The following is a 15,955-nucleotide window of genomic DNA, read 5'->3' as shown; positions in this document are numbered from 1 at the left end:
TATTTCCATGTAAAAAGATATCGTAGAAAAAGCGTTAGAAATTTTAAAATTCTTGATATGACTTTTTTCAGGCCATAGCGAGCGTCGACGTGTGGCACTTCCGGTGAAAGTTAACTACGTATTACAGATCTACATATATTGCTCTGTCTTCCCTAAAAGTTTCACGTTCCTGTGATGAGTGGTTTCTTAGAAAACCTGCGGACAAACTGACCCTCCAAAAGTCACTAAATCGCAAAAATCTTCGGACCGGAAGTGACGTCATCAAATTAAAAAAATAAGTATCAAGATTTTTTATTATTCTATCAGACCTGAAAGTTTCATGAAAATCGAGCGAACCGTTTTCGAGAAATTGCGTGCACAAAATCGGTAAGAAAAAAAATAAGAAGAAAAACAGTGGAAAAGAAACCGAAGAATAACAAGAAGGTCTTCTGCTGAAGACGGAAGACCTTAATAATAATAAAAATAGTGGAAAAGAAACCTAAGAATAACAAGAAGGTCTTCCGCTGAAGACGGAAGACCTTAATAATAGCTTTGTTAGTTACAATGACTATGCCTAGACAAGTGCATTTTATTTTTTGGATGAGAGTTGCATTTTTGATTGAAAAGTGTCTGTGTTCATCCATCTTTCTGTATGTTGTATGCCTCTTGCTATCTGAAAACTTTTCACATTTCAACTTATTTTTTATTGACAAAATTAACAATTTCTGCAAACACCTAAGAAAAAAAAATGAGTTTTTCTGATCGAGTTTGCCCACATTCTGTCAGTCCTTAAGTTCAACTGTTTGTTAACTTTCTATATGCCCATCTAAAAATAAGATGCATTATGGTATATGGAGTTCGTGTCCGTCCGTCTGTCTGTTTGCTTTTTTGTGTCCGGCTCATAACTCAAACACTATGAGACCTAGAATTATCAAACTGTGTCAGCTGATTAATCTTGGGTAAAAGATGTGTCCACATAAAAAGTAGGTCACTGAATTTTAATTAAGATGATATGGCCAGATATGTTAAAAATTCTGTCAAGCTCTTTACAGGAAAACCATTAGACCTAGAATCACAAAACTGTGTCCGTTTATGCAGTTAGCTTAGTTAGAAGTTACGTTGGATCCTACTTGAAGTCACTTTAACTTTTAATTAAGATGAAAAAAACTATATTTTTAGCTTTAAAGTTAAACAATCCAAACAGATGCAGAAACCACATTAAAAATGTTAAAGAAAGTACACATTTTTTCATGATATACTTTACTAAAATCGAATAACAAATATAACGTTCCTTTGTGTCAATAAGAGAAATTCTACTTGACCCATGGGTGTAATTATCAAACAAGTGGTCTAATGGTGTTTCAAAGATTACAGTCATTTGCAGTTCCTCAAAGCCTATTTTTTTAATTCATGGACTTTTAGAGGAAATTTTTTCCATAGGAAATGAAAGCACCAAGTCTCTACTTTATATTGATGTTTAAAATGGGACATTGGGACTTGGTCATTTAATTGGTATATGGAAAGGCCATTTTATGAATAAAGTGAACCTAGCTCTCTTGTACAAAGTATTTAAAATATTTGATATTGTATTTTTTCTTTATTTTTATATCTTAACAATAAATTTTGTCTCACATGGATGAAATTTTAACACTTGCCCGTGGGCAAGTGCTCGAGAAATTTAGCCCCTAAAGTCAATTAAAAGTTTCAAGACTGTAGTGGTAATCCAGGTTTGCTAAAATATAGTCATGGTGATAGGGTGAAGCCACAATAAATGATCAAAGTTTTGCATTAGAATATATATAAAAGATTTTACTTTCAAGTGCAAAAAGGTCAAATTCATTAAAACTAATATAAGTATGCAAAACTTTTCAAGAAATGCAGATTCAAGTTAGTTCAAAATATCCCCTTTCCGCCGGGTATGGTGGGACCATGAATGGGGTCGAAGTTTTTCATTGGAAGATAGAGTAGAAAATTATACGTCTTGTTCTTTGAACAAGAAATATTGAATAATGTTTCAAAATTTAAAAGTTGGATGTACAAAGCACGTACATTAGAAAAAGAAACATCATTGATAATTTAATGTAGATTTAGATATGTTCTTGAAAATTTTAAGCAATATTGTTGTTAGGTTGTCAACAATGAATTCGTCTGTGCTGATTTAATTTCATACGACAGTGTTGGATTTTGCAGTTAGTTTCAGCGTACATTAGTAATAATAAAAATTAAAATTGCTTTTAGATGTAGTAACTGAGGGAAAAAAACACACGCGTGTTTCAAATTCAAAGACAACAGATTTGTTTTGATGGCAACAAAACAACAAATCAAAATAACATTTAAATTATGGTCGGGTTTTGAAAAATTTTCATAATCTGTTGAAGATGTGGGTAAATGACTCTTAGAAAGGAAAACTAGCTGGGAATTGACAGACTGATAGGATCTGTACTTCCTGCGAAGTTTTAATAGAAGACAGTATAATTGATTATTTATTATATTTCTTTTATGATATTGACTAATAATTTTGGGACCATTCAGGAAATTATGATTATTAACCATTTTATGGCTTGTTCAAATGGTTCTCATGATTCAACTATCTTGAAGATGGAAAATTCTTATTTCTGTCTTTAAAAAACAAATACAAAAAATAAATCATATCAAAGCGTCTGTTGTAAATTAAATACAAACCTAAACTTGATAATCTCTCCTTTCTATTTATAAAACAGGATAGCCTGTCTGAGAGTGGAACCAATGAAGACACTGGAACAGATCCCTGTATGTATAACATATGAATCATTTATATCTGTATAGTACTGTACTAAACTGATTCATCAAAAGTCTTGGTAAAAAAGGAATAAAGGAAAACATACGTTGCAGCAAACAAGGTGCAGGTTGGCAGATTAGCAACTTGCCGTTTTGTAATGTGTGACCCAAAAGTGCAAAACTTTATAATAATCTAGCTATTTTAATCGATGAATTTTATCTTTAAAAATTGTGCATTTTAATCATCATGAAATGTACAAAATGTGAAAATTAGGAACAGTGATCCATCTCATAAATGCGAAATCTTTATGAAATCCTTGTGAGTCCTCACCCATTCACATGGGTCCATGGATCAAAACATCAGAGTGGGGTTGAGTTGGAAACTTGTGCAACTTATGCGTAGCTGCCATGTAAGACCATAAGCTTGACTTAAACATCAACTAAATATTTCATCAAAAAAGAAAATCTATAGTAAAACAGAGAAACAGTTTGTAAGACATGAATCAAGAATTTCGTTTTACCCTTTTCAGCTCACTTGAACTTGAGCTGAAAGCTCAAGTGAGCTTTTCTGATCACCCGTTTTCCGGCGTCCGTCCGACTGTCTGTCCATCCGCCCGTCCGTCTGTACACTTTCAACTTCTCAAGAACCACTGGGTCAATTTTAACCAAAGGTTGTACAAAGCACCTCCAAGGCCAAGAGGATTCTAAATTTTCAAAAAGATGTACCAAGGTCTATTCCAAGGGGAGATAATCAAGAAAATGTAAAAAAAAAAAATAATAATAAAAATAGGGTGGGGTCATTAAAAAAAAAACTCTCGAGAATCACTGGTCCAGAATTTAAAGGTGAAATTTATGTGTAAGCTTCATTAGGTAGCGTAAATTCTAAATTGTCTAAATCATTACCCCCGTGTAAAGCATTTTTATGAAATTTATGTGAAAGTTTCATTAGGTAGCGTAAATTCTAAATTGTCTAAAGCATAACCCCCGTGGGTAAAGCATGTCAAAACATGACACCAGGTGAAAAGGCAGGGCTACAATAGGGAATCAAAGCTTTACATTGAAATATATGAGAAAAATCTTTTCCCCAAGAACCATTTGGCCAGGAAAGCTGAAACTTATGTGGAAGCTTTTTGAGGTAGTGTAGTTTCTAAATTGTTTAAATCATGCCCCCTGGGGTAGGATGGGGATCACAATAGGGATTACATAGGGAGAAATCTTGAAAATACTCAGGAACAACAAAGCTATGATTAATTATGTGAATATGATAGCATTTTCATCTCATGTAGATTTATTTTTGCTCATATCGTGACTCCTGTCTATAGGGTGGGCCTGAAAAGACCATAAACATTTTACATACAAATACAGGGAAGAAAATCTGATGCATAATAGTAGGGCCAAAGTGATTCAGGTGAGTGTTGTGGCCCATGGTCCTTTTGTTTTTTAATGGCGTCAAACTTTCTAGCTCGAACGTCATCTAGCAGGTGTCCAATCGAAATCGCTACCAGAATTTATGTGACCCAATATGTCAGTCGATTCATCCTAAAAAGAAAATAGTAACTGTAATAGATCAACTTCTTTGAAAATATTCATAATGAATAAAAGCTTGAAAATAAAATTGCATCAAATGATATATCTACGATTCTGTTGCAATACTCTGTTTATTTTTCACAAGAAAAACGTGATATTTGTTGCAGATGAATTTCTTAAGAAAGGGTGTGTCGAATGACATGAATAACATTTCGGCAGGATATCCATGTAACACAAATAACCCAATTGGCGGTAAAATAATCACATTATATAAACATGAATACTAAAAATGAAAAAGATAGAATTTCAAAACCTCAACCTTATATTCAATAATCAAATTTTATCACAAAAAAGAGGTTATTACAGTAACTGTATTTCTTCATTCTGCCGCATTTTGTATACCACGCCTGATCATAACTCGATCGTAGTCATAACAAAGCAGAGTCATGGTTGTAGTTTACTTGCACTACAACAATGCTCAGACATAGACAATTAGATTAATTATATATATAAATTCATTAAATTCTTCATACCCATACCAAACCATTCTCACAATTTGCTCATGAGCAGCTCACGTGAGGACTAACCAGATTTCCTCACGTGAGTTGCTCATGTGAGTCTCATGTGCAATTTAACATGCAAATTAGGTGAAATGCTCACATGAGCAAGATTCTGCACATGAGCATTTTTTGCTCATGTGAGGAATCATTTTGCTCACCTAGAATATTGCTCACATGAGGCTCATTAGTCTCATGAGGCTAATTAGTCTCATGTGCAACAATTGCTCACTTGAACAAACAACAATAGAATAAAATTTAGATTACAAATATAATATATACATGTATATTTAAAATATGATTTGTCAATAATATTGAATATTTTAAATATTCTTGAGCAACATGTAAATACATGCATAAATGTTCAGTGAACTTCATTTTTCAAACTTAAAATGAAATGAAAATTAAAATTAAATTAAATGAACAACTAGTATATACTACATAGAACACATTTCAGTCTCCGTATTAATCTTAATTATACATGTATAATTAATTAATTATGTACAATACACATTATTGTATAAATTATCAAAAAGTTAAATTTCCAGTAGATTTACACTAGAACATCCAATGTAAATGTCCAGTCAACAGTTTTTGACTGCACTAGATGGATTAAAGTTGTCTCTGGTATGTCAGGCTATGTAGATTTTTTTCCAATTCCTGAATGCATGGCAATCATACTTGGGTGTGAAATAAATATTCCAGCAGTCATAAGAATCATAATCATTTCATCATGTTCCTTTTCCTTGCATTTCCTTTAAATGAGTGCCAACTTCAGAACTCTGTCTATATGTAAGGGGCCGGGGTTAATCTGCAGATCCTTCGATCAGCAACTTTTATCTGCAAAAAATTTGAATTTATAGTTATTATATTTTTCATGGTTCAATTGGTCATGAAAGGCCAGTCAATAAAAAAATCATATGCATCAATATTAAGCAACTTATCTTATTATAGATAAATTATAGATTACTGCACTTAGCTGTTATGTACACTTTGACCTAATCTAACTTACCATATTTATAGTTCTTAAAAGAATCTATAGAGAATTTGCAATACATTAAGGATTTTATGTTTGATCCTATATTCAGAACTACAATTATATAAACATTAATTATATTATGTAATGATGTAAATTCATGTTCATATATTAAACTGTGATTACTGATAACATACTGCATTTCTATCTAAATTAAGTATTAATTAATAATTAACACACAAACATACTATGTTTTATAATTACTTAATCTGAAATGAGAGAGGGATTATAAAGCCCATGCACTTACCTTTTTCTCAGCATTCTTTAGTACCAGCAAATCTTTGAAATTTTCCTAAATATATATCACAGTTCTTTTTCATTGTGGCTGCATGGTCATTCGTAATTGATCTTTAATACTTCCTCATCTCATGGACGTAAGATACATTTGTAACTCTTAAAATGTTGACATCCAGTTCAGTATGGTGATGACATGTATTTCCCAAAGCATATTTCAATTCTTTACTGTATAAATCTACCGGTATATACTTTCATGTCCCTCACAAACATTTTGGATTGAAATTTTGAACTGGTCTGAAAGCGCGCACAAATCCTGACTGGATCCCCTCATTGGATACTGCCCTAGTTTTAAGCAACTGTGGGGGACACAGCAGGTTGTTTAGGTAGAGGAAAGCATTTGCAAATTGATGGGATGAAGATTAGAAGCTCAAGAAATTAAGAAATTCCTGTCTGGCCCCAAACTATTTGTGATGCTATCATCAGGAAGCATTAATAGTTGACACATGGGCAATTGTAATGAAGGCTTGTAAAAGCTTGGACCACATAGAGTGACAAAGTACGTATTGTATTTCCTCACGTGAGCATTTGAAATGCTCACATGAGGAAATGAGACTTGTAATTCTTTGGCTTTGGTTCTACCTGTAATACTGAATTTTGACTGTGTCCAATTTCCTAACCTCTTGCTCACGTGAGAAAACTGAACTTAGAAAAATTACTACCAATGCTATATGTTTATATAAGGCTGCATGTTCATACGTGAGCAAATGACTAGACTTTTGCTCATGAGCATCCAAGTGAGCATTATTTTGCACATGTGTATTTTGGTTAGTATTTTCCTCCCTAACAGAGACTAACAATCTGCACATGAGCAAAATCCAATTCTACCTAAATTGCATACATTTCTTACTAGATTCTCATATGAGTCTCATGAGATGCTCATGAGCATTTGTTAGAATGTTTGGTACGGGAAGTTCTTCAACTGACTGAAAAGAGATGAATTTGATATTCAGCATGAACATGTTTGTTGGTGTCTAGTCAATTCAAACCCTGCTCTGTTCGGACCATATCATAATGCCCCAGAGTGATTGTGACATTTTGCTAAACAAAAAAAAGAACTGCGAACGATAGTATTGTTCTCCCGCCTACCTCCAAGTCAATTTTCAAAAGTTAAAATATTCAAATGATTTTTAATATTTATATTGATATTTATATGGATTTTCATAAAACATTACTTCTTTGGGAAAACAACGAGAGATAACTCTAAAATTTTGGTAAAACTCGTGTTTTTCACTATAGAAATCAACGGAAAACGGAAAATATTCTTAAAACATCTTCCCCCCCCCCCCTGTGAAACAAAAATTCCTTTTTACGGGTAATATGGACTGTCATTTCACAAATTCATACCAAAGCTTTTTGTGTTTCACGGGGGGGAACATATGTTTATATACAAAAAACGACAAAAATGCTTATTTTTTTTTTAGCAATTTCCAAGTGCTTTACAACTGAAACATTATATTTTACTAATATATATGCTTAAGTACAGGTCCACGTAAGAATCAGGCAAAATCAAATTTTCGTGATAAGTCAGTGTTTGAGAATTGACTTGAAACTTCACATGGTTATGCATCAGGACATATATATTACATATGTTCAATGATTTCGAAATATTCAGGCTTGTTCTAATTTAATAGGCAATATATTGAGAAAATATTATGAACATGAGTAGTACAAATCTATACAATGGTATGGATATTGAAACCTTAAAAAATTAAAACAGCAAACGTTATGAGAGAAAGTGATAATGAACAACGAAACAGCTATTTAAAAATTATAATTTTAAATTTTAAAAAGTTTGGAAAATTGCAAGTCTAGCGTTTACTACCCCGATAATTACTTCCAATATTAGTGAATTTCAGTTATCGTTCTTGATTTATGACTTAATTTGTCGCTTGAGGGCGATCAGTTGTTAAGTACGCTGATGCCGAAAAAACAGAATCAAATTGATTAAACATCGAATTTGGCATTTTATTTTGGTTTAATTAATCTACTGAAAATTAAGGAATGTCTAACTTCAAACTAAACATCTTTTTCCTTGAAATCTAGCGATACAGTGGGTGTCAAATTTGATCGGGTTCAGGTTGCTCGAAACTTGTCTGTTGTCATATGCGGATTTGGGCAGGATTATTATAGTTTTACAGTTTGACTGCGTTATCAAAGATGCACAAGAGTTTATAACAGACTTCAAAGAAAATTGGTCATCGCATTACACAATCGTTGCTAAACAGCAGTTTTATTGAAACTCTCAACCATAAAGTCATGTTGGCGAGGAAATGCGGACTTATTCGAGTCATGCGACACTCGATTTGAGAACAACAACATAGCCTATGTAACACTTGATTGTGGTTATTTCAAGACACAATTATATATCTAACATTTATGGATTTATTTCCCGAAATCCTGCTGAAATATGGAAATTATCTTCTCACAAAAAAAGGAGTTCATGTGATGCAACATGTGCAAGTAAGTAGTTTTTTAAGCTAACAGTGAGGAAAACCCTTTTGATGTCAAACAAAAATAATAAGCAAGCTTTTTTCCATTAAGCTTAAGTCCTTAATTTTGGTCTTTTTCAAAATTATTTCAAAGTTGGGTGTAATTTTTTTTCTTCTTGGAAATCTTTCGTATGAATTAGGAGAACCCCATTTTATAAAATGGGTATAGATATTTATTTTATTTTAAACTACCAATTAAAAAAAAAATATCTTGCTTAAGACTTTAAAAATGTTTTTTAGAGATAAGTAATTACATTGTTTCATAATTTTAAATTTTATGCTTATTCAGAGTTTAAAATACTGGGTAATATGCCACTACATTTAATTTTTCAGAATAGTTCAAGTTGCAGAAGAGTTCTTTGATCTTCTCAAACAGTAGAGGTTTTCTTCTCCTGTCCAAACTTCAAAATTTAGTGAAAAACGAGGAAACAAACTTAACCAATGAAAGAATTTTCTATAATCACATCGAGCAGTGAATCTGGTGCCTTTTGTTGTGTTTAACCATCATAAAAGCTAGTGACAGTAAAGTAGGTTACCGTAGAACTTTAGTCCTACATTGCTCATTAACCAGTTAACTTTTGTAAACAAAGGGAATAGCATACCAGTTGAGATTTAGAGTAGCGAGTACTATATGAGAAAACAACGGAAACCATCCAAAAGTAGAAGCACCACAAGTCCATATATTGATCAAGTTCAGAATTTTGAATGTGCATGTCTGCTTGAAAAGTACTGTAGTTTAAAAAGCATTTTTTTTTTTTAAAAAATCATGGGATGGAATGATGATTATAAAGAACTGATATTGTAACAACTTTTCTTCTACAAATTTTGATCTTTGTATGATGTACAAAGTAATTTATAAATCATGTAAATTGTTAATATTTAATAAACATGTTAAACCTTTTTGCAAATTGGTCATTGTTGATTTCTTAAGAATAAACTTGGAAATTTCCATATTAAAACATTTAGTTTAGTATGTTGAACAACATGACATATTTGTTAAATATGCAATTAAAAATATCATATTGCTGCACATATAATGGTACAGTAAATCAAATGTTGCAGCTGCATCATTTTCTGCAGTTGAACAAAATCCTTTACATTCCTTTCATATACATGCATGTACTAGTATGATTTAGAAGGAGTCAAAGAACTTAATGAATTTATAATTTTATCTATAAAAGTTGAGAGTTTTAGGACATTGCTAGCAGAGACCAACATACCCTGACTTGTTTATACATAAAAATTATGTCTTCTTGTAGCATAATGTATTCTCTTTTGTTATATATAAGTTAGTATTTGACAAACAGTAAAAGCTGAAAAACTAAATGGAAAAAATAAATAAATGCTTATATAAGAAGAATCACCCAAATAGATAGTGATTGGTCATCATGTTTACTATATGAATAAAGTAATACAAGAAAACTGGATGCGCCTGCTTAGTTTTAACAGCTGTTTAAAATAAAAACAGAAAAAAATCTGGAATCATCAAAATTGGGTACTTAATATACAGAATTTCGATCCCGATCATAATTCTCTCCAAAACTATTTTAGAGAAATAAAATTAATTCCAGAGTAAACTTGGTACATTGAATAGAAAAAATCACAATAATGTGATAAATGTAATTAAGAAACAATTCAATAAAAGTTAAATTTTACACACAATGCACTTAGATTTAGGAAAAAATCTTGTCAAACTTCAAGCAATTTATCAAAATTTCTCAATAGTTTTCCTTTTCATTAAAAACTGCAAATTGATTTTTCCACACTTTTTAAACTGGAAAACTAACAATGAGCAGTTGTTTTATTTTTCCATGTGTAATAAGCTACATAATGTGTTTGCTGTTTTTAATAATATTGTTTTAATTTCACAATGTTTGTGACATCCAAAATGTCTTGACATATAATTACAATGGTTACTATGGATACGACCTAGATACCAACTCCATCACAACTAATACAAGAAGGATACAGACTCCTCTCAAAATAAAATAGGGTTAGATAATTTATGAAAAACAACAACACTTGTTACTTCTGTACTGAACTTCCTCTTTTTTGGTTGACATTTTGGCCCATAAATGCCAGAATCTATTTATAGTAACATATCACAGCCTGGATGTGCCTTTTTGGAAAAATCATGATTTATTTTAATTACTACTGTATCAAGTAATAATATAAAAAAAATATTGGCCGAATATGAAATATTCGACTTATCACCGATTGCCTGATTCTTACGTGGACCTGTACTTAATTTTATATGCATAAAACATAAGAAAAGATTTAAGAAACATTTATTCATATCCAAGACTATTTCAGAATATGGTGATGCTTTATAGCCCAATTTCAGTGGAAAATATCGTCTACCCCCTTATTTCAAGAGCTGGAATTAGGGATATTTTACTATTTAGCACTGGAATTAAAATAATCAATTTCCATTGAACTGTTCTTTGTATTAAACAAAGATTTTATGGCCAAATTGTCCAGTGAAGCCTTTCAGGCTTTTGATCCAAAATGTGCATGCTCAAAACTAATTGAAGAAAAATAGACCATTAATTGTTGCTAAATACAGGCGATTAGGTACAAACTTTTCCTTTTTACAACGCAACAAGTAGACTAATAGAAGCTGTATATGTTGTTTCTATAAATTCATAAACAAACGATAATTTCTAGTTATATCCTAAAAATAGGTTTCTATAGCCCAAAGCAAAACACATGTTTTATTGTGTTCATATCAACTCTAAATGAGAATGACTATGGGCCATAAAATACAAAGATAGCCATCTAGAATGTTTCAAAATATCAAGAAGCAAGCTGTGTTGTGTTAGTTTATTCATTGTATAAAGTTTAAATAATTTTTTTTTAATTTTTCATTTAGTTATTAGTTTTGGCCAAACGTTCTTTCATGAAGTTTGCTGGTAGATTGTTGTTGACCTCTTTACTTCATTGAGTAAAAAAAAAAAATTCTCCCTTTTCTGATCGAACATCTGAGGTAAAAATACTAAAACATACTGAACTTGAAAAATATGAAACGTTAAATGCATTATTTTTTGGAAAAAATGTAGGGCCTCAGATTACCTAGAAATCATTTCCAGTTGCCCTGCTCCCTTCAACTCGACTCCTAGCTCCTTTATACTCGGATTGCTATTCTAATTGAGCCTAGATTTTAGCCTAAAACCCCGCAGGTCTCTTTTCTGTATATGGTCATACTGAGTTTATCCGACCTGAATCTCTTAACTAATTGCATAAACCCAGTGCTAAAACAAATATATATATATAACTTACATTTTAATATTATGCAATATTCTTTTGATATGGCCTTCAGCTTGATATTTAAATATATCAATGACGTATTATCAATAAACAATAGTAATTCTATTGATATGTCGACCCTATATATCCCATTGAACTTGATATAAGATACCACAGAGTCTGACATACGTGTTACATATTTTAATATTTTACTAGAAAAAGACATTAATGGTAACCTTATAGCAAAACTTTATGATTAACGAGATTTCAATTTTTCCATCATCAGCGTCCCTTATTTATGTAGCGAAATACCCTTGTCCCCTGTATATGCTGTTGATATAGATCTCCCAGTTGATTCAATAAGCAAGAGCATGCTGAACGAACGAACAATTTCTACATTGAGGCAAGCGATTGGAAACAAGTTGATGAATGAAGGATATTAACAGTTTTGTTTAAGTCATCATTTCGCAAGTTCTATGGTCGATATAATGACCTTGTCAGCAAATTAAATACAATCTATCATTAAGTCGAATGCTGACTGGTGTTTTTCATCCTAATTGTTAGATCATTATTTATACACTGAATTGTCTATGGACTTTTCCGTTTGCCCGATCATGACAATGAGCACACGACAGGTTTGACCGATTGACAGGGGATGCTTACTCCTCAATGGCACCTACCGGTAATCCCACCTGTGATATTTTTACGAGATCTGTATTTGCTCTGCTTCAGATTTGTGTTATTTCAGTGGACTTGTGGGATTGATTACTCTTTGTTATCTTCACATTTCATAAAAATGTGTAAAATATTTATATAATATTTTTTTTACATCCTTTTACATTTGTTTAAATATAGACGAAGATTTGAATCTAGTCCTCCAATTATACATTTTAGCTCACTAAAATGTGCAATGTCTGGTAATTTCTATTTTAAAGACACGGATATAAAGGAAAATGTTGAAAATGCAAAGTAATAATAATCTGACCTTTACTTTGTAATGTCCTATGTTTCAGCTGTTGAATTGGTTCTTAATGCTGTTTCAAGAAAAATCCGAGGCATAGGAATCAGTATTCTGGAGTGTCTATTTGAAGTCAATGTGGAAGTCACTCCCACTCTCAGTTTTGAGGAGAAAGTATTTAGAATCTTGTACCAATGGAAATCCAAGAATGCACACATTGATCACTTGAGAGAATTAGAGAGCATTCTACAGAGAGAAGGTCAAGGACAAGCTGCTGAATACGTTAGAACATTTGATATTAAGGACTTTGCTTGCAGTGGTGTTGCTAGCCCAGATCAGAATGTTTCAGCAACAGAATTCAAAACATTATCCGAATATCTCCCAAAAGACTACACTCATTTTGTCCGATTTTTAGGGCTTCCTCAAAGATATATCGAACAAATGGAAGCAGATGCTTTGAAGATACAGGATAAAATATATAAATCACTTTCAAAGATACAGGAGGAATGTCGTTACATGCTTAGCCGACAGAAGGTTTGCAATGCATTGAGATTTATAGACAGAAATGATGTGATAGTTGAACTTGGATGGACATCACGCAAACGAAAAAGAGATGACTGATCGGGAAACCAAAAGTGGATTTTGGATTCTTAAAGCTGTGTATGTTACCGTCTTCTCATTGTAAATTAAATCAACACGAATAATTTTTATGCAAAAGCTTGTAGAATAGCATCCTATTACTGTAAACCAACTTTTATTCACGTGCGAGAAATATTCACGAGTTTTGTGACCTACTTTAACTCACGAATATTAATCGCTGCGAACCATTTATTTAGCTTTGTATTTGTAGAGAATGTTTCCTCAGTCGCGAAAATTAATTGTCGCGGATTGATTTTAAAAGGACTAATCGCGAAAAAAAGATGACGGGAATGATAGTTGGTTTACAGAATTTGTTTGTTTAAAGAAGACTGTCCATATTTGAGAAAGGTTTCAAACTTACTGTTAACTGGAGTATCATTCATTTCTTGTGCTGTCATGATCTGTAATTTTTATGTTTTTTGTTGTATTTTTAGTTGTTCTTAGTGCATGAAAGGTGAAAGCGTGTGAAATAGTTACATATAACATGACAATTTGTATATACATTCATTACTGCAAATTAAGTCACTTAGTTATATAAAAAAAAAACAGATGTCTACTCCTTAAAAAGATAAGCTTTGTTTCAATAGCAAATGTAATTAATACACTCATTTATGTACGTTATCTATCAAAATGATTGTGTTTTGTCATAAAAAAATTATTGTAGTTTTGCTTAACTTATTTGTCTGGTAATACTTGTGTTATATATTTTTTCTTATGAGATTTGTTAGTATTTAATTTTATTTCATGTAATGATAAATACACGTCAACAGCATGTTATGTGGGATAATTGTTAACTTTACTTGAACAAGAAAAACTTGTTTAATTTCCCACTTATTGATTTGTCATATATCTTGAAAAACACAAATTTCATTTTTTATGCTATATCAAATTAATTTGTCTCTTTGTCCACTTGTATTTCCCTTTTAATTCAGTTTATGTAGCCCGTGGTAAACAATTCCTATCTTATAGACTTATTCGATGATTTAAATGAAATTTTTTCCGTAATTGTTAAAATCTTATCATCGAAAAAGTCATTAAGTTAAGATCTTTTCATCATAAATGTGAAAAAACCCAGATAATTAGGATCATTGCCAAGGCACGGTTATCTGGAAAAATGTTTGCTATATGGGCTTTTCCTCTAGTGTAAAATAGTGATTGAGAGTGATCTACCAACAGTCACGCGATTTTTGCAGTTACACTTGCAATATTTAAGTCACTTAAAAATTTCAGTAGTGCAAGGACAAAATAAAGTTTTAAAACAAAGTTTATTTTGTACATATTTTTTTAACTCATTGAAGATTGTGAAAAGTGCTGCGATTCTGTACTGATTGTTCTCTTCCATTTTTATCCCCTCGCGCAACTAGTTGCGGAGGGGATATAGCATCGCTACCGTGCGTTTGTGTGTGTGTTAGTGTGTCCGTTACAGCTTGTGGGCAAGATTTAAAGAGAACCTTTGGACTATCAATTCTCAGCTTCCACATACTTATGTGGCATTGGAACTCTATTCATTTTCAAATTAATCGGTAAAATATTTCTAAAAATATCGCGATTTTACTACCTTCAAACCCTGAAATTTTATGTACGACTTGACAATATTCCCTTCCGCTTAATCAACCTGGAAAATTCGGTTCGCTTCGACAGACTCGCTTCAGTAAATTCTACTTTGTGTTTGCGAAATTTGGGAAAATATTTACAATCTTATTATCATGAATTAATAGAGGATATAACAAATGTGTATTCATAAGAAAAATAGTGTTATCTTTACCTCAGTAACCAGTATAAGAAATTGAACTTGGTTGAATAATGAAGGGATCTGGGAATGTTGCCCTACAATATGGCGGCTAAGGGAAATAACTCCTAGGTAATATATGTCATAGGAAAAGGGTCTATTGTCATATTATTGAAATGTCTTTATATATTCCTGAAAGCTATAAAGACATTTCAAAAGTTTCAGTGACCTCTCAACACCGGTAAATTGTCATTTTTTATTACGAAGAAAGATTGCTTCCGCGGGTATTCTTAGATTTTAAGCATATTGCATGCAACTTTGAGATTTACATAGGTAGGTAAATTACTGAAACCTAGAGCATACGTGATATGTTTCTGCGAATTCTGGATGTTTCGGGACCGCGATGTTTCGGGACCCAGACGTTTCGGGACCGCACAACACGCATCGGGACTTGGGTTAACACGTTTCGGGACTTGAAATAAATTTGTTTGAAACATGAATCAGATTATGCAGTACATGTTTAGCATGATATATAAGAATTTTAGTAGGCCTATAAGACATTAAAATAATGTCGACATAAAAAAAATGTCGAACGTGTGCAGTAGTACTAGTTGGTCAAAATATGTTTCAAAAAGGCTAAGGTACCTCGAACTCGTGAAGAATTTGAATGCTCAATAATCAGTCAACTTTCTCCTTCAAATAAAGTATCTAGATTAAAAAAAAAATAATTGAAATATTTAA

General features: G+C 32.0%; 1 protein-coding gene across 1 annotated transcript in view; it reads left to right on the top strand.

Annotated features, from left to right (window-relative positions):
- Nucleotides 1-13,503, top strand: part of LOC133201888 (uncharacterized) — a 33,769-nt gene extending 20,266 nt beyond the window's left edge. The window contains exons 4-5 of the mRNA XM_061337681.1: nucleotides 2,700-2,748; nucleotides 12,902-13,503. Coding sequence (XP_061193665.1) covers nucleotides 2,700-2,748; nucleotides 12,902-13,467 — 615 coding nt within the window. The 3' untranslated portion in view covers nucleotides 13,468-13,503. The remainder of the gene's footprint in view (nucleotides 1-2,699; nucleotides 2,749-12,901) is intronic.
- Nucleotides 13,504-15,955: the final 2,452 nt, after the last annotated feature.

The sequence above is a fragment of the Saccostrea echinata genome, unplaced genomic scaffold (assembly GCF_033153115.1).
Source record: "Saccostrea echinata isolate AGI-Se365-2 ecotype Australia unplaced genomic scaffold, CSIRO_AGI_Sech_v1 ptg000046l, whole genome shotgun sequence".
In the NCBI taxonomy this organism is placed as follows: Eukaryota; Metazoa; Mollusca; class Bivalvia; order Ostreida; family Ostreidae; genus Saccostrea; species Saccostrea echinata.
This window is presented reverse-complemented; position numbering and strand designations above follow the sequence as displayed.